The sequence below is a fragment of the Macrotis lagotis genome, chromosome 2 (genome assembly GCF_037893015.1).
Source record: "Macrotis lagotis isolate mMagLag1 chromosome 2, bilby.v1.9.chrom.fasta, whole genome shotgun sequence".
NCBI lineage: Eukaryota > Metazoa > Chordata > Mammalia > Peramelemorphia > Peramelidae > Macrotis > Macrotis lagotis.
The window spans coordinates 169,504,659-169,526,142 of NC_133659.1; the positions used below are offsets into that span (position 1 = coordinate 169,504,659).

The 21,484-nt window shown below is 39.0% G+C and overlaps 1 protein-coding gene across 1 annotated transcript; it reads left to right on the forward strand.

Moving 5' to 3' along the window:
- The first annotated feature begins 23 nt into the window (after nucleotides 1-23).
- CHCT1 (CHD1 helical C-terminal domain containing 1) lies at nucleotides 24-18,706 on the forward strand. The gene is made up of 6 exons (XM_074223541.1): nucleotides 24-155; nucleotides 1,900-2,001; nucleotides 2,339-2,514; nucleotides 4,396-4,495; nucleotides 5,160-5,358; nucleotides 18,371-18,706. Exons 1-6 carry the CDS (start codon nucleotides 105-107, stop codon nucleotides 18,454-18,456), a joined length of 714 nt encoding a protein of 237 aa, XP_074079642.1. The 5' UTR covers nucleotides 24-104; the 3' UTR covers nucleotides 18,457-18,706.
- The last annotated feature ends 2,778 nt before the right edge of the window (nucleotides 18,707-21,484 follow it).

Genomic DNA, 21,484 nt, shown 5'->3' on the forward strand with positions numbered 1-21,484 from the left:
CTGGGGGGGGCTCAGGTCATAGAGGAGGATTGGAAGTCTGGGGTGGGGGGAGGTGTGTGTGTGTGTGTGTCTCCTTTCAGGAGCCCACCAGGCGAGCTGCTGAGATGGAGGCCTCGGACGGGCTAGGGGGCGAAGGGGACAAGGCACTAGAGAAGGTGAAGTGGGGCATTTGTGGGGCAGATGACAGTAAAAGAGAAGAGATAACGAGGGAGGGAACATTGTAAAGAAGCAAGGAGCTAGCAGAAGATTCAAGGGAGAAGTGGGAGGAGGAAAACAGGAAGGGAAAGGAAATGATTTGAGACCTAGAAAAAATGATAATCTTGCATTGGATTAGCAGTCCCATCTTGCTGTTTGAAATAGCAAGACAGTTAAATAGGGTGTCTTATGTTCCCCAGTGTCTGGAATAATCACTGTTGGAGGGAATAGAGGATCTGAAGGTTTATTTATAAGTGCATTTATATTACTTTTTGTGAGACAGTATGTTTACATGGATTACTGAAACAAGAATCAGAAAATCTTGGATTCAAATCCTCCCTCAGACATTTAATGTCTCTCACAATCAGATTTCTCATCTGAAAATGAGATTAATAATAGTATCCACCCTTGGGATTGTTGTGAGGACTGAATGAGATAGTATATGCAAAGTATTTTGCATGAAGATCTATATAACTGGAATTATTATCTTCTATGCATTATCCTGAAGTGTTGCTTATACCTAAATCATATTTGTGTAAATGAATCAATGTATCCCTCAATACAATATAGTCTCTTACCTTTCAGAGGTCCTTTTTCTGCATGCTGAATGGATCACTAGGAAAGAACTTAATGTGTGACTTGTAATTCATTTGATCTTAACTTTTATTCTCCAACATCTTTGTCATTCACAACACCATCAACTTTATTTTTGCCATGCCAAGAAGCAAGGAATGGTGAGAGACAGCATAGAGTAATGGATAGAGAATCAACATGAGAGGCAGGAAGACCTGAGTTCAAGACTAGCCTCTGATACATATTAGTTGTGAGATCCTGGGCAAACCGCTTAATGGCTCAGGACTCTGGACAACTCCTTGAGATTGTAAATTGAAAAAGAAGTGTAGAACAACTTTGGTAGAAGGGGTTTAGTCGTGGGAGTTTTCTAAGTCAGTTAAATCACAGGCCTGATTTTAAAAAATGCAAAGGCTAGAGAGATGAAGAGATTTGACTCAGACTCCTTGCTATCAGAGTTATAACCTAGAGAAGGGAGTTCAGACATGTTGGAAGGAAAGGTAGCAGCAGTAGTCACTTTGATAGCAAAGTACCTTGCAAGCAACAGGCATTCAAAAAACATTTGTTGAATTGAATAATAACTGACACTTGAAAAACATTTACCCCTTGGTCACATAGCTAGTAGGATGATCAAAAGGAGGATTGAAGTCTAGGTTTTCCTGGCTCCAAGTGTAGCTTTGATTATTATATGTTAAGAAGTACAGTGAATGGTCCAGGGGAAGGACATGATTGCAGAGGAAGGAGTTGTTCCCTGGGGTTGTTGGGGAAGACTTGGAGGAAAAAGAACTTTCACTGGGTCTTGAACAATGGGGAGGAGACAATTCAGGCCAAAAAGTTTTGTGAGTAGTAGATAAGCATAGAATCAGTTGCTTTTTGGATGCCTATGTCCTAGTGTCCCTACTTTCTAAGTTGATTTTTTGTATGGCATGGACCAGGGTAGGAGGATATTTAATATGATCAACTGTTAATATTGGTTTGAGAGATTTGAGGAGGAAGAGAATGGGTCATATGGAGCTTTGGGTTCATAATGACCTAGTCCAAACTGCCAAGTTAGCTCAATCCCTCCCCACTGACTAGAAGTAGAAACTAGGCTTCCTCCCCAGCCCACCCCCAGCCCAGATTTGTGTCCTATAGGTGACAGAGGTGCCCTGTCTGGAGAGAAGCTCCAGCACCATCCCAGCCGGAGACTCACTCATTTGCCATGCAGAAGGCCTGGGACAGGACACCTTCAAAATTGTGAGTGAGGAATTTCCTTGAGCCTTTGGAAAGTGTGGGTAGATCTCATATCTGCAAGGTACATCACAAAGCCAAAGATCTCTGGAGACAAGAGGAGGTATAGAGTCAGACAACAGTCATCACTTCCTCTCCCTTAGGGTACTGGGGTAAAAGGCCCATTTTATCTCTTAGAGAGCTGGGACTTGGGGAAGGGAAGGAGTAGGAGAAAACTGACCCCTGGACTAAGAGACAGATTTTCCTCAATTGTCTGAGATCCTTTGCTTTGTTCTGACTGTCCAGTGAACAGGGAAAATAAGCCCTTGGCTTTTTCTAACCATGACTCTTGTCTCCTTCTTAGTGTAAAGAATACTTGAGACCTCTAAAGAAGTTTCTTCGAAAGTTGCACTTACCCCGGGACCTACCCCAAAAGAAGAAACTTAAGTACATGAAGAGGAGTCTGATGGTTCTAGGGGACCACATCAATACCTTCCTGCAGCATTATTGCCGAGCTTGGGAAATCAAGCATTGGAGGAAGTATGGCACCTCCCTCCCCAAATGTCCCACTACTGAGTTCCCTCCTTGATAGGATCATTGTGGGGCTGAAAGGAGGGAGAGAGGAAAAAAAGATTGAGAGACTATATCTAGTGGGTCTCTGGGTCACCCTTAGCTCATTCATTCAATTAATCAATCAACCAACAAGGATTCATTAAGTGCCTACTGTGTGCCAGACAGTCTTGATAAGTACAAAAGAGGAACAACAGTCCCTGCTCTCAAAGAACTTACCTTTAATAGGGTGACAACATATACATTTATCTGCAATAGACTGCAATATACATAGTGTATATATACAAATATATGATTTATATACACACAAAGAATAAGGTAGTTGGGGATAAAAGACATTAGCAGCTGAAAAAATAAGGAAAGTTTCAGATAGAAGGTGATGCATGAGCTGGTCTTAAAGGAAACATCGGAAAAAATATTCAGCATCCTTTACCTTTTTGAGAAAAGCCTGATCATTGGGGAGCCTTGAGTATGTTAAGGACTGGAAAAATGGTGAGGGGAATGTGAGGGGCATGTCTTTAGGACAGCCCTGCTCTCCACATGATCATGCTTAGCATCTAACATCTGTTGACCACAATCCCATCCTATAAGGATCAGCTAATCAACAAACATTGAATCTACTATGGGTTAGGTAATTTGCTAAATACTGGGGATATAACTCAAATAAAGAGAAAATCATCCTTGCCCTAAAGGAACTTAAAATCTAACATTTCTATTTTGAAAATGTAGTTAAAAATTCACTTTTATTTATTTGGGTTGAATAATACCTTAAAAAATTAAACTAAATTTTCTCCTTACTTGTGTATAGTGGAGGAATACATAAATCCTCCAGTTGTCCTGGATTTAGACTGCAATATATATATATACATATATAAAACTTTCTAATTAGCTTAAAAATTCTAGTAGGAAGCAATCTCTGAAATATGTAATACCTACCAAGTCTCTAGATGTCACAAAATAAAACTATTTTTGTTTTCTGTGTTAGTTTTTAATTATTATTTGTTTTTTAACTATTGACAACATAATATAATAGAAGAGATTACACATCAGTAATGTAATGTATTATAATTTTTCCCTCTGGAGCCTTGTGTCATATAACTTAGGTTAATTGGATTGTTGCTTTATCCTCTTCTTTAATATATAACAGCAATCCCCTTTACCCAGTGTATATTAAACACTTTCACTTCAATAAATTTATATCCTACACATATCATTAGCAGTATAATGATCTAATATCTTAAAGAGTAAATCTTAATATTCAAAGATTATTATATTATATTCAAAATTAATTCAAATAAAGAGGGAGAAGCTCTTGACTTGCTTGGCAAACCAAAGGGGTCCTTTCTTTGACAGTTGCCACTTTTTTTTTTTTTTTTAGTTTTTGCAATGCAATGGGGTTAAGTGGCTTGCCCAAGACCACACAGCTAGGTAATTAAATGTCTGAGGTCACATTTGAACTCAGGTACTCCTGACTCCAGGGCCAGTGCTCTATCTACTGCAACACCTAGCTGCCCTTATTTCTCACTTTTTTTTTTAAGATTTTGCAAAGCAGTGGGGTTAAGTGGCTTGCCCAAGGCCACAAGGCTAGGTAATTATTAAGTGTCTGAGGCTGTATTTGAACTCAGGTACTCCTGACTCCAAGGCCAGTGCTCTATCCACTGTACCACCTAGCCACCCCTATTTCTCACTTTCTATCCATTCTTCAACACCACCCAAATAATTCAGTCTTATTTGTCTGATCTGGAATAGGGCAATCATTTTGATTGCCTCCCTAGTGAGGGAGATGTCTTTCCCCTTTGGCCCAGTCTTTGAGTGCTCAGATGTCTTCCTCTTTCTCTCTCTTCTCTCTAGGATGCTCTGGCGTTTCATCTCCCTCTTCTCAGAGTTAGATGCCAAACTACTGCGCCGACTATACAAGTACAGCAAGAGTGACCAGAATGCCAAATTCCTGGTAAAGGAAATCTCCCCTCCTCCATCAGCTTCCCCCTTCCCGTAGGTTCCCCAGGGAGACATGTGCAGTGTGCTTCTTCTCACTGATTTAACTTTGGTCACAGGAGAAACTAGAGCTCCCTGGAAGGAGTGTGAGAAAGGTGTGCAGGACACCCTTCTCTTGTTCTTGTCTCTAGCAGGTCATGAAGGGAATAGTGGGGAAAAGGCCCCTGTGAGCTGTGTAATGTTCACTTGGACAAGCAGCGAACACAAGACACAGGTCTGGATGGGAAAGCCAACTACTTCCCATCTGCAGCTACCCCAGTAAAATAATCAGGCAGAAACCAAAGATAGAAAGGACTCTGCTGGAGTGCAGAATTCCAAAGGTTATTCGACTTTTTTGGCTTTTAACCATATTTTTAAAGGGCCAGTAACAAAATGTGTAGAAAGAATTTCTCTAGAAGACATGTTGAGAATTGGAGCCCTAGGTGTTTTTGTTGTTGTTTTCAGCAAAAGGAGCAGAAAGGAGACAGTAGTATCTGCTCTAGGGATTTTATTGGTCAGCTTTAAGCCATTCCCCCCAACTTTTTCAATACTTGGAGAGTGGAATAAGAGAAGCTAAGGATTTATTGGCCCCTTTTCCTTTCCCTGATAAATGAGCACTCTGACATCCTGTGTGTTTACAGGTGGCATTCCGGCCATTGGACACCTCAGAGACAGTCAGTCCCCCTCCTGAGCAAAGCAACAGCCTGCCCAAGCTCTATAATGCCTGGGGCCTCCACCAGGACTCCAGCTGTACAAAAGAAAAGCTCAACAAGATGCAGGGCCATGCCCCAGAAGCCTCCCTTTCTGGGGAACAGAAATATGGGTGTCACGTCAAGAGAGGTAATGCGGAGATGGCTTTAGGCGGAGATTCTCTGGAAGAATTGGTTCCTTTCCTGGCTACTCAAGATCAGAATAGTTTGTTTATATTCCAGGCAGTCAGACATGGTTTTTTTTTTTCAACCAGGGACAAAAAAGAAGCAAAAAATAAGAGATTAGCTTTAGTACAAAACCAACAACAGCGAAGAGTTCGGGATCCTTGAATGTTCAATTGAACTCTGAGTGCTGTAGAGGAGATTCCTGAAAAGGTTAAGATGTTCCCCAAATGACTCCCAAGATCCCTTCCAAAATGAAATGAAGCTGTGGGATTATCAGATTAGGTTTACATTCATAAAGGGACCATCTCTAAGAAATGGAAGTGAGGGGCATCATACCAACCTTTCTACTTTGCCTAGGACTGGTTGAGGCCCTAATAGTATAATAACAGTAACTGACTTTGATGTAGAATTTTAATTTGCTACAAGCTTTACATATATTGTCTCCTTTGATCCTGATAAGAACCCTCATAGATTGGGATTCTATTATGCCTATTTTGCAGATGAGGAAACTGAGACTCAGGGAAGATTGTGACTTTCCCCAGGGTCACATAAGTAAGACTCAAATCAAATAATCTGATCTAAACCTAAAATGACATCTTCCTTTACTCATCTCTATTCTTAGAACTTCTGACTAGGGAATAGCTAGAGAACTTGAGAAAGGGCATGTTATTCTGAAGAATTTAGCTCAGGGACTTAAGAAAACCTTTTTTTCATCCCAAATTCCACTAGATCTGCTGACATAAGACTTTCTTTTTCATTTTAGATTTTATTTATTTTGAGTTTTACAGTTTTTCTCCTAATCTTACTTCCCTCCCTCCACCCCCAACAGAAAGCAATTTGCCAATCTTTACCTTGATCCAGATTGAATGTGATGAGAGAGAAATCATATCCTTAAGGAAGAAAAATGAAGTATAAGAGATAGCAAGATCAGATAATATGATAGCAGGGTTTTTTTTCCAAATTATAGGTAATAGTCCTTAGTCTGTTTTTCAAATTCCACAGTTCTTTCTCTGGATACAGATGGTAGTCTCCATTGCAGACAGCCCCAAATTGTCCCTGATTGTTACACTGATGGAATGAGTAAGTCTATCAAGATTGATCATCACCCCTATGTTGTTGTTAGGATGTGCAATGTTTTTCTGGCTTTGCTCATCTTGCTCAGGATCAGTTCATGCAAATACCTCTAGGCTTCCCTGAATTCCTGTCCCTCCTGGTTTCTAATATAACAATAGTGTTCCATGATATGCATATACCACAGTTTGTTAAGCCATTCCCCAATTGAAGGACATTTACTTGATTTCCAATTCTTTGCTATCACAAACAGGGCTGCTATGAATATTTTTGTACAAGTGATGTTTTTACTCTTTTTCATCATCTCTTCAGGGTATAGACTTGGTAGTGGTATGGCTGGACCAAAGGGTATAAACATTTTTGTTGCCCTTTGCGTGTAGTTCCAAACTGCTCTCCAGAAAGGCTGGATGAGTTCACAGCTCCACCAACAATGTATTAGTGTCTCAGATTTCCCACATCCCTTCCAATATTGATCATTGTCCTTTCTGGTCATATTGGCCAGTCTGAGAGGTGTGAGGTGGTACCTCAGAGATGCTTTAATTTGCATTTATTTAATAAGTAATGATTTAGAGCAATTTTTCATATGACATAAGACTTTTTCCCCCATACACATTTGGTTTCAGCCCACATGGCAGCTCTGCTGTAAGCACAAATCTATGTCAAACAGGAATGTAGTTGAGAAAAGAAGAGGAATCAGATCTATGTGAATATATTGATTATCTACTGTGTGTAGACCACCACCCTAGGTGCTAAAAGAAACAACAGAAAAAGAGGAAGAATTATGGATATTTAAGTTGAGAGAGGAGCTCTTAGAGAACAAAACTAATTTTGAATTTTACACAATATTCCATATTCCACATGAAATAATTTTTCCCAAGTCATAGCATTCAATGTCAACCTGATACTTTTCTTTGTTTGATTGCTCTGGGTAATGGATTCAGTAGCAGTATAACTATGTTAAAGGGAAAGTACAATTTAATAATTTGGGGAGGCATAGTTCGAGATTACTTTCCAGAATTGCTGAATCATTTCACAGTTCTACCAGAGTGCATTATTTTTCCTGCTTTCCTACAAGGTTCCCTAATATTTATCACATTTTCTTGGTCAGTTTTGCCAATCTGGACAGCTCATGGTTGCTTTAATTTTCATTTCTCTATCAGTAATTTGGAGCAATTTTTTTTCCCTTTGAATACATCTGGGACAACTGTGGATAAAGACCCTGGAATCAGGAGTACCTTGGTTCAAATTTAGCCTCAGACACTTGATACTAGCTGTATGACTTTGGGCAAGTCACTTAACTTTGATAGTCTTGCAACCAAAGCTATCTCCAATCATGTATGGTCACTGGACTCAGATGGCTGTAGAAGGGACAGTGAGGTTGGAGACTTAGTACAGCAACATTCCCTACTCACATCCTTGTCATGGCATCACCTCCCTTCTTCAAGAACTCTGCACTCTAGGCCAAGTCATTTTTATCTGATTATTGTGTTTGGGAGCTGGAGATGGGAAGTAGTTGACTTTCTCCAGATCTATGAATGGTGTTTACTGTTACTCACCATACTCTTCTTCAAGAGTGAAAGACAAACATCATCATCATCATCATCATCATCTCCTCTGATTACTTATCAATTGGAAAAGGGTTCTTATTTTTATATATTCCAATTGGCTTTTTTTCTATATCTTGAAAATGAGACCTATATTAGAGAAGTGCTGCAAAGATTTTTTTCTCCCTGGTTAACTGTTCCCTTCCTTTTTTTAAATTTAAGGCAATAGGGTCAAGTGACTTGCCCAAGGTCACACAGCTAGGCAATTATTAAGTGTCTGAGGATGAATTTGAACTCAGGTCCTCCTGACTCCAGGGCCAGTACTCTATCCACTGAACCATCTAGCTGCTCCCAACTGCTCCCTTTCTAGTTTTAGCTGCTTCAAGCTAAAATGTTTTTTAAAATTATATTATTTTTAATTGATAAAATTAACTTTCCTTCGAATACCATTCCAGTGAAAAAGAAAACTTAAAAAAAACTTAATAGAATTTTATTTTTCCAATTACATGTAAAATTAGTTTTCAACATTCATTTTTTTTAGGTTTTTGCAAGTCAATGGGGTTAAGTGACTTGCCCGAGGCCACACAGCTAGGTAATTATTAAGTGTCTGAGGGCAGATTTGAACTCAAGTCCTCCTAACTCCAGGGCTGGTACTCTATTCACTGTGCTACCTAGCCACTCAACATTCATTTTTGTAAAATTTTCTCTTCTCCTTTCTGTCCTCCCCATTCCCCAAGATAGCACACAATCTGATAGAAGTTATACTTGTCCAATCTTATTAAATATATTTCCATATTTGTCATGTTGTGGATGAAGAATCAAAAGGGAAAAACCAGAAGGAAAAAGCAAAAATAAATTTTTTTTTAATGAAAATAGTTTGCTTTGGTCTGCATTCATACTCCATATTCTTTCTCTGGATACGGATGGCATTTTCCATTGTAAGTCTTATGGAATTGTCTTTGATCATTATTTTGCTGAGCAGAGTTAAGTCTATTATAGTTGATCCTCACATAATGTTGCCGTTAGTGATAGCTCCTGGTTCTGCTAGTTCTTCTGGTATAATGTTCTTCTGATTCTGCTCATTTCACTAGCACCAGTTCATATATATGTTTCCAGATTTTTCTGAACTCTGCCTGCTCATCATTTCTTATAGAACAATAGTATTCCATTACATTCATATATATACTACAACTTGTTCAGCCATTCCCCAATGGATGGGCTTCCCCTCAATTTTCTTTTTTTTTTTTTGTTTTTTTGTTTTTGTAGGGTTTTTTGCAAGGCAAATGGGGTTAAGTGGCTTGCCCAAGGCCACACAGCTAGGTAATTATTAAGTGTCTGAGATCGGATTTGAACCCAGGTACTCCTGACTCCAGGGCCGGTGCTCTATCCACTACGCCACCTAGCCGCCCCTTCCCCTCAATTTTCAATTCTTTGCCACCACAAAGAGAACTGCTATAAATATTTCTGTACGTGTGGGCATTTTTCCCTTTTCTATGATCTCTTTGGGATACAGACCTTGTATTAGTATTGCTGGATCAAAGAGTATACACAGTTTTATAGATCTTTGGGTATAGTTCCAACATACTCTACAGAATGGTTGGATCAATTCACAACTCCACCAACAATGCATTACTGGGGGCAGCTAGGTGGCGTAGTGGATAGAGCACCGGCCCTGGAGTCAGGAGTACCTGGGTTTAAATCCTGCCTCAGACACTTAATAATTACCTAGCACTTGGGCAAGCCACTTAACCCCATTTGCCTTGCAAAAACCTAAAAAACAAACAAACAAAAAATGCATTACTCTCCCAGTTTTCTCACATCCCCTCCAGCATTTATCATTCTTTTCTGTTGCATTAGTCAATTTGAAAGGTATGAAGTGGTATCTCAGTGTTTTAATTTGCATTTCTCTAATATATTTAGAGCATTTTTTATAACTATAGATAGCTTTAATTTCTTCATCTGAAAACTGCCAGCTCATATCCTTTGACCATTTGTCAACTGGGGAGTGACTTGAATTCTTACAAATTTGATTCACTGATTCATTGATATATATTCTCTATATATTTTAGAAATGAAACTTTTATCAGAACACTGACTATAAAAATTTTTTCTCAATCTTTTGCTTTCCTTCTGATCTTGGTTGCATTGATTTTGTTTGTATAAAACCTTTTTTTTAATTTAATGTAATCAAAATTATCCATTTTGCATTTCATAACATTTTCTCTCTCTTATTTGGTCATAAATTCTTCTCCTCTCCATACATCTGACAGGAAAACTATTCCTTACTCTCCTAATTGACTTATGGTATCATCCTTTATGTCCGAATCACGTACCCATTCCAGCTTTATCTTGGTATAAGGTATATAAGATGTTGATCTATACCTAGTTCCCCTCATACAAATTTCCAGTTTTCCCCATTTTTGTCAAATAATGGGTTCTTATTCCAGAAGCTGGAGCCTTTGAGTTTATCAAACAATAGATTACAGTAATTATTTACTACTGCTTCTTCTATACCTAATCTATTCTACTGATCCACCACTCTCATTCTTAGCTAGTACCAAATAGTTTTGATGATTGATATTTTATAATATAGCTTTAGAACTAGTAGAACTAAACCACCTTCCTTTACATTTTTCATTAATTTCCTTGGTATTATTGACCTTTTGATATTCCAGATGAATGTTGTTTTTATTTTTCTATTATTATTACTATTATTATTCTAAAAATACTTTTTGATAGTTTGATTGGTATGGCACTCAATAAGTAGACTGATTTAGATGGAATGATCTTTTTGATAGCATTAGCTTGGTCTACCCATGAGCAATTGGTATTTTTCCAATTGTTTAGATCTGACTTTATTTGTGTGAAAAGTGTTTTATAATTGAATTCATTTTGTTCCTGGTTTTGTCTTAGCTGGTAAACTCTCAAATATTTACTATTGAATAGTTACTTTAAATAGAATTTCTGTATCTAGTACCGCTGGACTTGGTAATATATACAAATGCTGATGACTTGTGTGGATTCATTTTATATCTTTCAACTTTGCTAAAGTTGTTGTTTAAAGTAGTTTTTTAGTTGATTCTCTAGGATTATCCTAGTATACCATATCATCTGCACAGTGATAGTTCTGTTTCCTCATTGGCTAGTCTAATTCTTTTTTTTTAATTTATTTTTTATTCTCATTTTGTACAAATTTTTTTTACATTAATAAAATATTCTTGTTTACAAGTAAACAAAATACCCCTCCTCCCCCATGGATATAGATAGACTTGCTTGGGTGAAAAAAGTAAAGGAGAGAGAAAAAAAATTAAAATAAAAAAAAATAATAGTAATAATTGTAGGCATGGCCAGGTGGCACAATGGACAGAGCACCAGCCCTGGAGCCAGGAGCCCCTGAGCCCATATCTGGCCCCATACACCCAACAATCACCCAGCCATGTGACATGCAAGCCACCTGAGCCCCACTGCCCTGAAAAAAACAAAAATAAAAAAGGACCCAAAATAAAATAAAATAGTAATAATAGTAGGGGTGGCTGGGTGGCAGACAGAGCATTGGCCCTTGAGCCAGGACCACCTGGGTCCAAATCCGGCCCCAGACACCCAAAGATCACCCTGCTATGTGGCCTCAGGCAGGCCATCCAGCCCCACTTGCCCTGCACCCTCCCCCAAATAATAATAACAAAAAATGTGCTTGAGTCTTTGTTCCAACACCAACAACTCTGTCATGGGTGGATCTCATTCTTTATGGTAAGTCCATGGCAAAAGTTACTTCCATATTTTTCCACAGTTGCCATTGCTGATCGCAGCTCCCTCCTTTCTTATTTCTCCACTACCTGTACTCTATTTTCTCTCTCCTTTCACTCTGACTCTGCTGTAGGGTCGTTGACTGACTCAGCAGACAGATTCCTGGTCCTGGGGCCAAGAAGCCCTGAGACCCCATACCACCCCTTAAGCCCAGCATCCATCTGGCCCCATGGTCCTGGGCAGGCCTTCCAATCCCAGCCCCTTGCAAGAAGTAAGAAAGAAAATGTGTTATATCTGACAAGTCTCCCCCCATGGTCCATCCTCTCCTCCTTTATTCACATCCCCACCCCTTCCCCCTGCTCCCTCCTCCTTCTTACTCCAGATGTCTATACCTCATTGAGTCTATATGCTGTTTCCTTTCCTAGCCATCTCTGATGAGAGCAAAGGTTCCCTCATTCCCCCCTTGCCTCCCCCTTCCATATCATTGCAATAGCTCATTGCAATAAAAAAAAAAATCTTATGTGAAATATCTTGGACTATTTCCCCTCTCCTTTTTCTTTCTCCCATTCCATTTCCCTTTTTTTCCCATTTTTACACCATATTTTATCTTCAAATTCAGCTTTCTCCTGTGCTTCAACTATAAAAGCTCTCTCTACCTGCTCCATTAACTGAGAAGGTTCATAAGAGTATTATCAGTGTCATTTTTCTATGCAGGAATACATGCAGTTCATCCTCATTAAGTCCCTCATATTTCCCCCCTCTTGTCCAATCTCCATGCTTCACCTGAGTCCTGTATCTGAAGATCAAACCTTCTATTCAGCTCTGGCCATTCCAAAAGGAACATTTTAAATTCCCCTGGTTCATTGGAAGTCCATCTTTTTCCCTGGAAGAGGACATTAAGCCTTGCTGGGTAGTTCATTCTTGGCTGCATTCTAAGCATTTTTGCCTTCTGGTATATTGTATTCCAAGCCCTATGAGCTTCCAATCTAGTTGCTGCTAAGTCATGTGTGATCCTGACTGCAGCTCCATGATATTTGAACTGTGTCCTTCTGGCTGCTTGTAATATTTTCTCTTTGACTTGGGAGTTCTGGAACTTGGCTATAATATTCCTAGGGGTTGGTTTTTTGGGATCTCTTTCTCTGGGGAATCAATGGATTCTCTCCATTTCTATTTTGCCCTCTGCTTCTAGAATATCAGAGCAATTTTCCTGTAGTAATTCTTTGAAAATGATGTCAAGGCTCTTTTCCTGATCATGCCTTTCAGGTATTCCAATAATTTTTAAATTATCTTTCCTAAGTCTGTTTTCCATATCAGTTGTTTTTTCAATGAGATATTTCACATTTTCTTCTAATTTTTCATTTTTTTTTTGGTTTTGAAGTATTGATTCCTGATTTCTGGTAAATTCATCAATCTCCCTGAATTCTATTCTTTGTCTGAAGGATTTGTTTTCCTCAGAGAGTTTTCTTATCTCTTTTTTCCATCTGGCCAATTTTGCTTTTTAAAGCATTCTTCTCCTCAATAACTTTTTTGAACTGTTTTGTCCATTTGACCTAAGCTGTTTTTTAGCATGCTATTTTCTTCAGCATTTTTTTGGATTTCCTTGACTAAGCTGCTGACTTCATTTTTCATGTTTTTCCTGCATCTCTCTCCTTTCTTTTCCCAGTTTTTCTTCCAACTCCCTCATTTGATTTTCAAAGTCTTTTTTGAGCTCTGTCATAGCCTGAGCCCAATTTCTGTTTTTCTTGGAGTCTTTAGATGCAGGAGCTTGTGCTTCCTCATCTTCAGACTGAGTATTTTGATCCTAATTGGGCTCATTTGCAAAATATTTCTCAATAGTCTTCCTTTTGTTTCTCTGCTTGCTCATTTTCCCAGCCTGGGCCTGGTTTGGGGGGTGCTTCCTGAGCTTTTGGGGCACTCCCACAAGGGTCTCAGTGTGTGAGGCTGTCCTCCCTCCGGGTCTGTGAATGACCATAAGCGCCCCCCTCTGCCACAGGGCTGAGGTGGGGGGGGACCCTGCTGTTCTATGGGGGGGGGGCCTAGACTGAGATCAGGATCTGAATGTGGTCAGAGCCCCAGAATCCTGTTCCAGGGGCAGAGGACCAAGCTCACAGTTTCTCTTCACTCCCCTTCCTCAGCTCAATGGGCTCATGCCCTGGAGGCTCCTGCTTACCAGCTCTGCCTGCTTCTGTTTCCAGCTCTGGGTTGCAGAAAGACCATGCTGCTGGCTGTGTGCCCTGAGGGCTGGGCTCCACGTGCTCACTCTGGCAGAGGTCCCCCACTGTTCCCCCACTTTGTGCCCGGTGCTCCTCGGGTGCAGCTCAGGTGCCATGAGCCTTGGCTCCCAGAGCCCTGGGGCTTTCTCCGGGAGGCTGAAGTTCTTTCTCTCTGGCAGGCCACCCCTCTGGCAGGCCACCCCTCCAACCCTGGGGAGCAGAGCCTTTCTGCTCTTTTCCAGGTTACCTTGAGTAGGAGAACTGCCTCACTGGGTCCCTTTGTGGGTTCTGTCTCTTGAAAGTTTAGTTAGAGTCCTTAGCTGATGAGTTTTATCAGAGAGCTCCTAAGACTCGATGCCTTCTTGTGGCCATCTTGGCTCTGCCCCCCTCCTGGCTAGTCTAATTCTTTCCAAGTCTTTTTCTTTTCTTATTGCTAAAACTTAGCATTTCTAGTACAATATTGAATAATAGTAGTGATGACAGGTGCCCCTTATTTCACCCCTAATCTTACTGGAAATAGTTCTAGTTTATCCCCATTACATATAATACTTGCTGGTCATTTTAGCTAGATACTGCTTGTCATTTTAAGGAAAACATTTATTCCTATGCTCTTTAGTAAAACGAAATTTTTGTGACAAATAAGCACAGTAACTAGAATTTATTTATGACTTTAAGGTTTATGTGCTTAACAAACACTCTACATTTTATCTTTACAAAAACTCTTAGGAATGGTGCTATTATTCCTACTTAACAAATGTGGAAACTCAGAAAGACAGAGATTCAGTGGTTTGCCCAAAGTTACACAACTAGGATCTGAGATAAAATTTGAACTCAGATCTTACTGATTCATAACTGTATTGATTAAATCCAAAAAATAGGTGTTAGTCCTATACTGAGTCCTTTATCTCTTTCATCAGAAGGTGTGTAGTAGAATTCATCATAAGTTCTATGGGCGGCTAGGTGGCGCAGTGGATAGAGCACTGGCCCTGGAGTCAAGAGTACCTGAGTTCAAATCCAGCCTCAGATACTTAATAATTACCTAGCTGTGTGGCCTTGGGCAAGCCACTTAACCCCATTTGCCTTGAAAAAACCTAAAAAAAAAAAGCATCATAAATTCTCTGAAATTGTGGTTGATCATTGTGATGATCAGTTTCTAGTTCTCTCTTTGTAAAGAGGGTGGGATTAAGAGGAGTTTGTTCAACAAGGCTACTTTAGGTTTAGGGGTGGCTAGGTGGTGCAGTGGATAAAGCACAGGCCTTGGAGTCAGGAGTACCTGGGTTCAAATCCGGTCTCAGAAACTTAATAATTACCTAGCCGTGTGACCTTGGGTGCCTTTGTTCCCCTACCTCTCTTTTCTTTCCTGTGTCCAAAATCCAGGGACAGATTCATATCCTTTCTTTCTTTTTAGATGCTTCTTTGTGATCTTTCCTCCAAAGTTAGTTTTTACTTTCTTTCCCCTTTCACATCTCTTTCCCTGTTGAGTGAAATATACTTTTGCTTTCAATTATATGTGAATTCCATTCTTTGACTTTTTTAAGATTAAAGTAAGGTTTAATTGTCATACCCAGCTCCAATCCTTCCTCTTCCTCTGTATAGTATCTTTAGCTTTTCCATCTAAATTACGTGAGATAACTTCCCCCACCTTTTTTCCTCTTCCCCTTCAGTGTATTCCTTTTCCTTTCCTTTCCTTTCTTCTAAAATCATCAAAACATTAAAAAAAAAACCCTCTGGCTCTCTGATTCATAAGGTTCTCTTTATGGTGCCAGACAATAAGTTCTAGGGACACATGTATCATGTCCTATGTTAGAATATAAAAGATTATTCTTTTTTATTCTCTTAGGATTTTTTTCATATTTACCTTTATGTAAATCTCTTGACTCTTTTGTTTATATTTCAGAGTTCCTATGCAGCTCTGAGCTTTTCATTAGGAAGGCTTGAAAGTACTCTATTTCCTTAAAGATTCATTTTCACCCCAGTGTGGGATTATACTCCATTTTGGTGAGTAAGATATTTTTGTTTGTAAACCTAACTCTTTTGCCTTCTGGAATAAGGTATTCCAAGCTTTCCACTTCTTTACAGTGGTGGCTGCTTAATCTTACGCAATCCTATTTGTAATTCCTTGGTGTCTTTTTTTTTTTCTGGCAGTTTGTAGTAATTTTTCTTTGACCTAGAAGTTATAAACTTTGGTTATAATATTCTAGAGACAGGGCAGCTAGGTGGCACAGTGGCTAGAGCACTGGCCTGGAGTCAGGAGTACCTGAGTTCAAATACAACCTCAGACACTTAATAATTACCTAGCTGTGTGGCCTTGGGCAAGCCACTTAACCCTGTTTGCCTTGCAAAAACCTAAAAAAAAATATTCTAGGGAGTTTTAAATTTTCATTCTGACTCTGGTTTTAAGAAATTTTAGTAATTGGGTTTTTTATGATTTCTAAAATTTACCTTTCTTTTTTGGTCATGGCTTTTCAGTAGACTTAAATGAATTTTCTTTCCAGCTGATTGTGTAGATTGTATTTCTGGTTCTGCTCACTTCACTTTGCATCAGTTTACATAGGTATTCCCAGGATCTTCTGAAACAATCCCCATCATAATTTTTTATTACAAAATAGTATTCTACCGTAAGTTATTCAGCCATTCCCCAATTGAAGGCTATCCCTTCAGTGTCCGATTCCTAGCCAACAGTTGCTATATTTTTTGCACATATGGGACTTTTTTCTTTGATCTCCTTGGAGATATGGCAGGTCAGATTTTTATCTCATACTATTTTTTCAGTCTTTTGACTTTGTTTTACTATTTCCTTTTGTGTTCCATTCATTAATTTCCATTTGATCCACCCTGATTTTCAAGGAATCATTTGTTTAGTAGTGTTATGCCAAACTTCTAATTCCATTCTCTTTCTTCTATAGTTATCATCTTTTGCAATTTTCCTCCCTTGCATTCACATATTTTTCAGTTTTTTCCTCTACTACTCTCATTACATTTATAAAATCATTTATGATTTAAAAACAACCACAAACTCTTTACCTCTTTTTAGAATGGTTTTCTTTAAGGCTTTACTTTTTTTTAGGTTATAACCTTACTTCTTGACTTTAAACTTTATTTTCAGGCTACTGTCAAGGTCAGAATTACATGGCTATTGTTTCCCTACTTGCTTCTCACTCAACATATGTAACAGTTTAGAACTATTCCTTGCCCTGGACATTTGACACCTGTTCTTGTTCCTTACACTAAGTTAGATACCTCTTTGCCAGGTTTGGCATTTCCTGTTGCTGGGGCATACTACCATGGGCAGGTCATCCCTTCAATCATTTACTGGAAAATTGTATATCCATTCCTAGCTAGGTCCAATCCCCAATATCCATAGACTCTGGCCTTTCTATTGTTTCGAGCTGGAAATTTGTGACACAGTGATTTTTTTTCCCTCTGGGATTTTCCAATCAGAACTTTTTCTAGAATGATTGCTAGTTATTTGTGGAGCAGTTGTGGAGAAAAACTTAGCCATTTTGATCATTCACCCCCAAATCCTCTCATTTTACAAATGTCAAAATGGAGTTCAAGAAACATAAACGGGTGTTAAGGAGTGGAACCAGGACTTGGGAGCATAGCCTTTATCATTCAACTTATGACCGAATAATACAACTTGTGCTTTTTTCATTTCATCACACTGCTTTATACTTAGGTGAAATAACCCCTGGGTAGTAGTAGTAGTAGTAGTATTTCCTTATGCTTATTAATGAAAATGGGGTTTGAAAGCTACTCGAAGTTGTGTCCTGGAATAAAGGAATCAAGTTGATCATGTGGAGCCTGGTTGACCTGCTAGGAGACATGGTGGGATCAGCACTGGACTGGAGTCAGAAGGCATGAGTTCTGATTCTTCTTATGCCATTACCCAAATGTGTGTCCTTGGCAAATCACTCAAGTTCTTTGACTTGATTCCTCATTTGTAGAATGGAATTGTTTTGAAGGAGAGGGGAAAGGCAATATATATATATAAAGCACTTGAACTTAATAAGTCTGATCGACAAAATGACCAGTCATGATTTTAGGGAACCAATGATTGATGACAAGAAATAATGGACTAATGCGAAGTATGAGTCATATTTTTTGGACATGACCAATGTAGGACTGAGTTTTGCTAGAGGAGGCATTTTTGTTACAGAAGTTATGTTTTTAATTTACTGGAATATTTCTTTTTGTTTTTAATTTTCAATGTGGAATGGGTGGGAGAGAAAATAGATTTTTGCTTATTGGAAAAATTAAATCTCAAAAACAAATAGTAAAGCATTTTGGAAAAAGTAAGTCATAATAATGATCAACAATTCCTTTATTCTTCATACCCTTTGTGGACTAGGATTCCATGCTGATAAAACCTTTATTACTTTTTTGTTTTATTACCTTTTTCCAGACTCTATAAAGAAACCATCCCACAAGTCAAAAATGAAGAAAAAGAGAATGAAGGAAGCCCTCAGAACCCCTGAGAGCCACCCATAGGAGGACCCACCCAAGACAGTGCTCCCAGCTTCCCTATTGTCCTGAAATCACTCTGCTTCCTTCAACACCTACAATCCCTTCTATCCTAGAATCTTCCTCTCTATATATCAAGACTTTTGGCTTGGGGAAGAGGAGGGAATGGGGAGAGAGCTATGAGGGAGGGAGAAAAGACAAAATTATCTTTATTCACAGATCATTGGGGGTGGCAATTAGTAATAGATAGGGAGGGAAATAAACATACTAAAATTCATCTTTAGTTTGACCAATCTGTTCAGTGGCAGGAGAATGGGAAGAAAAGAAATGAGTTGATTGGGGGGAAGCGTCCAGGGGAGGGAAAGCAGCATTTCTCAGTAAGAAAAACCACATGCCAAATGTTTTCATCCATATCAAATGAGATTAAAGTAAATTCAGCTTAGAAGGGGAAATGAATTACCAAATGTTGAATATGGAAAGATCTTTTAGTACTCTTTCCAGGCTACTAATACCAGTTTCAGGTCTTTTGAGTCCTGAAACTCCCAAGTCCTCTATCCCCTTCCTCTCACTTTTTTGTTTTGTTTGTTTGTTTTGCAAGGCAATGGGGTTAAGTGGCTTGCCCAAGGCCACACAGCGTCTCACTATTTCTTAAATCACTTTTCACTAGTCTGGTTCAGCTGGTACTGATGCAGGTTTATTAAGGATGACTTTCAATTTTCTGTAGTGTTGATGGTGATTGTGGGGTACTGACAAATGAAGACAAAAGGCTGTCTGTACAGCTGGTATTCCTAACTGAAGAGGGAGTTTGCCCCCACCTCCTGGAGAAGGCTTTCCTACAAAGGTGAAGAGGGATGAGGGGGTCAAGCAAGCTCAGAGCCTTTTTCATAATGTGATGGTGTGGGAGAGAGCCCTTCATGCAATGCAATGGCATCACCAAGAGGTAGTATGAGTACCTAAAGCCTTGTGCTCCCAATTTTCAACAACTATCCTTCCCCATTATACTATATGCTCTCATTTTACCTGATATCACTTAGAATCTGGTAAGTTCAGTTACATCGATAGTGGAAATGACTAATAACCCTTATTTCTCACAGGTAACAACCAGATACAAAAGAATATTTAAAATTTAGAAGAGGGGGGCAGCTAGGTAGGTGGCACATGGCTAGAACAGCAGTTCTAGAGTCAGGAGGATTAGCTATGAGGCCTTGGGCAAGCCACTTTTAACCCCATTGCCTTGCAAAAAGTAAACAAACAAACAAATAATAAATAATAAAATTTAAAAGAGGAAAGGATGGTGGGGCAAAAGAATGAAAAGCAGGAGTCTTCAATTAAATCAGGTACAGGGAACAAAACATCAGGTCCAAGAGCCATTTGGTCTGACATTGCCACAGCAACCGGAGGGAGAACTCGAAATTAAATAAATCTAGGAGTTTTTTAGGGGTGAATCAAATGTTTGACCAAATATAGTAAAAAATGATGTTATATCCAAATGGCCCTTGGCAGGAAAAAAAAAGGTTCCCCAGCCCTGAATTTAAATTCAAGGATTTAGTAAGTACTGTGCTAGATGCTGGGGAGAGTCAAAACAATTTTTAAAAATACCTGTGCCCTCAAAGAGCTTGCATTCCAAAGGACCTTCTAGATCCCATCAAGTGAAGCTCCTATCTACTATAGGCATAAACATCCTATAATTTCCAGATCTGATCAGCATAGGGAGGATGTGTAAGTAAGTCTTTATTGATGTTTTGCTTCTTACATCAACACAGTATCCCATGCATCTCTCCTGTTCCGCTTCCCAGAGAGCCATCCCATACAACAAACAGTAATTTTTGGAGGGAAAAAAAGTCAGCACAACTGATCAATATATTGAAAAAGTCCGAAAACACAAGCAATGTGTAATAACTGAGGACCTCCCACTTCCACAAAGGGGTAGGCTGGGGATGTCTTCCCATATTTCTTCATTTGAGTCCCATTTGATCTTAATAATTTTATTACATTTACTTTTGATATGTCGCTGTTCTTTCCCTTTACATTATTGTAGTTACTATGTGTAGTATTTTATTGGCTCTGCTTATTTCCCTCTGCATCAGTTCAGAGATCTTCTGAGATTTCTCTGTATTTATCACACAATTTCTTACAGCATAGCAATTGTTCCGTTACCTTCATGTACAACTTGTTTAGCCATTTCTCAATTAACAGGCATCTACTTTGTTTTCAGCTATCACAAAAGTGCTACTCTAACTTATTTGGAACTCTATAGAGATCTACTTTACTGATAGCTTCCTTGAGGGTCTAAGTTAGACACTTAATTTCATCAACATTTACTGATCACCTACTATATTCAAGGCACAGTACTCAATAATGAATTGACAAAGGGGCCTCAATCCTATCTACAAAGACCACCTTCACAGTAGCTGGTATTCCTTAAAGATCCTTTTCCTTTCAAAACTTCATATTACCCAAACAAGCTGCCTTTTCCATTTATAAGGATGTCACAGAAAAGACTTCCCTTTTTGAGGACAGATTTTTTTTTTCCTTTGGTGCACAATTAGCAACCTCTTTCACGTTACTCTTAAATCAAGGTGACTTGGAGACTTCTAACTTGTCTCAAGTTCACTTTTGGTTTGAATGATTTTCATTTGTCTTGCCATCTGCTCTGGTTAAATACCCTTGATTATAATATCAGAGCACTCTCAAGCCAAAGGAAAAAATGTTTCCCTCAAGGAAAAGTGAATTTGTTATTGACATTGGGAGTGCAATAGATAAATACCAATCCATCCAGCTGGTAGAATGTTAGGTTTAAAAAAAATCTTTTTAGCCTGGGCCTCTCTAAACAATTAAGGATGTCTTAAAAGGTTCATAGGAATGCAAAGGATTTGCTTAGGTTTCTATTTGAGTCTGTCTATTCATGTTCAAACTTCTGCCAACTGATTCCTGGTAGAAATACAACTTCTTGTAGGACGGTGCATATCCCATTCTGGGTATCTATAATTTGGAGGAAGGGAGGTAGGTGGAGAGGTCACCAAAGTTCAATGAAAATTCCTTTTACTTGAAATTT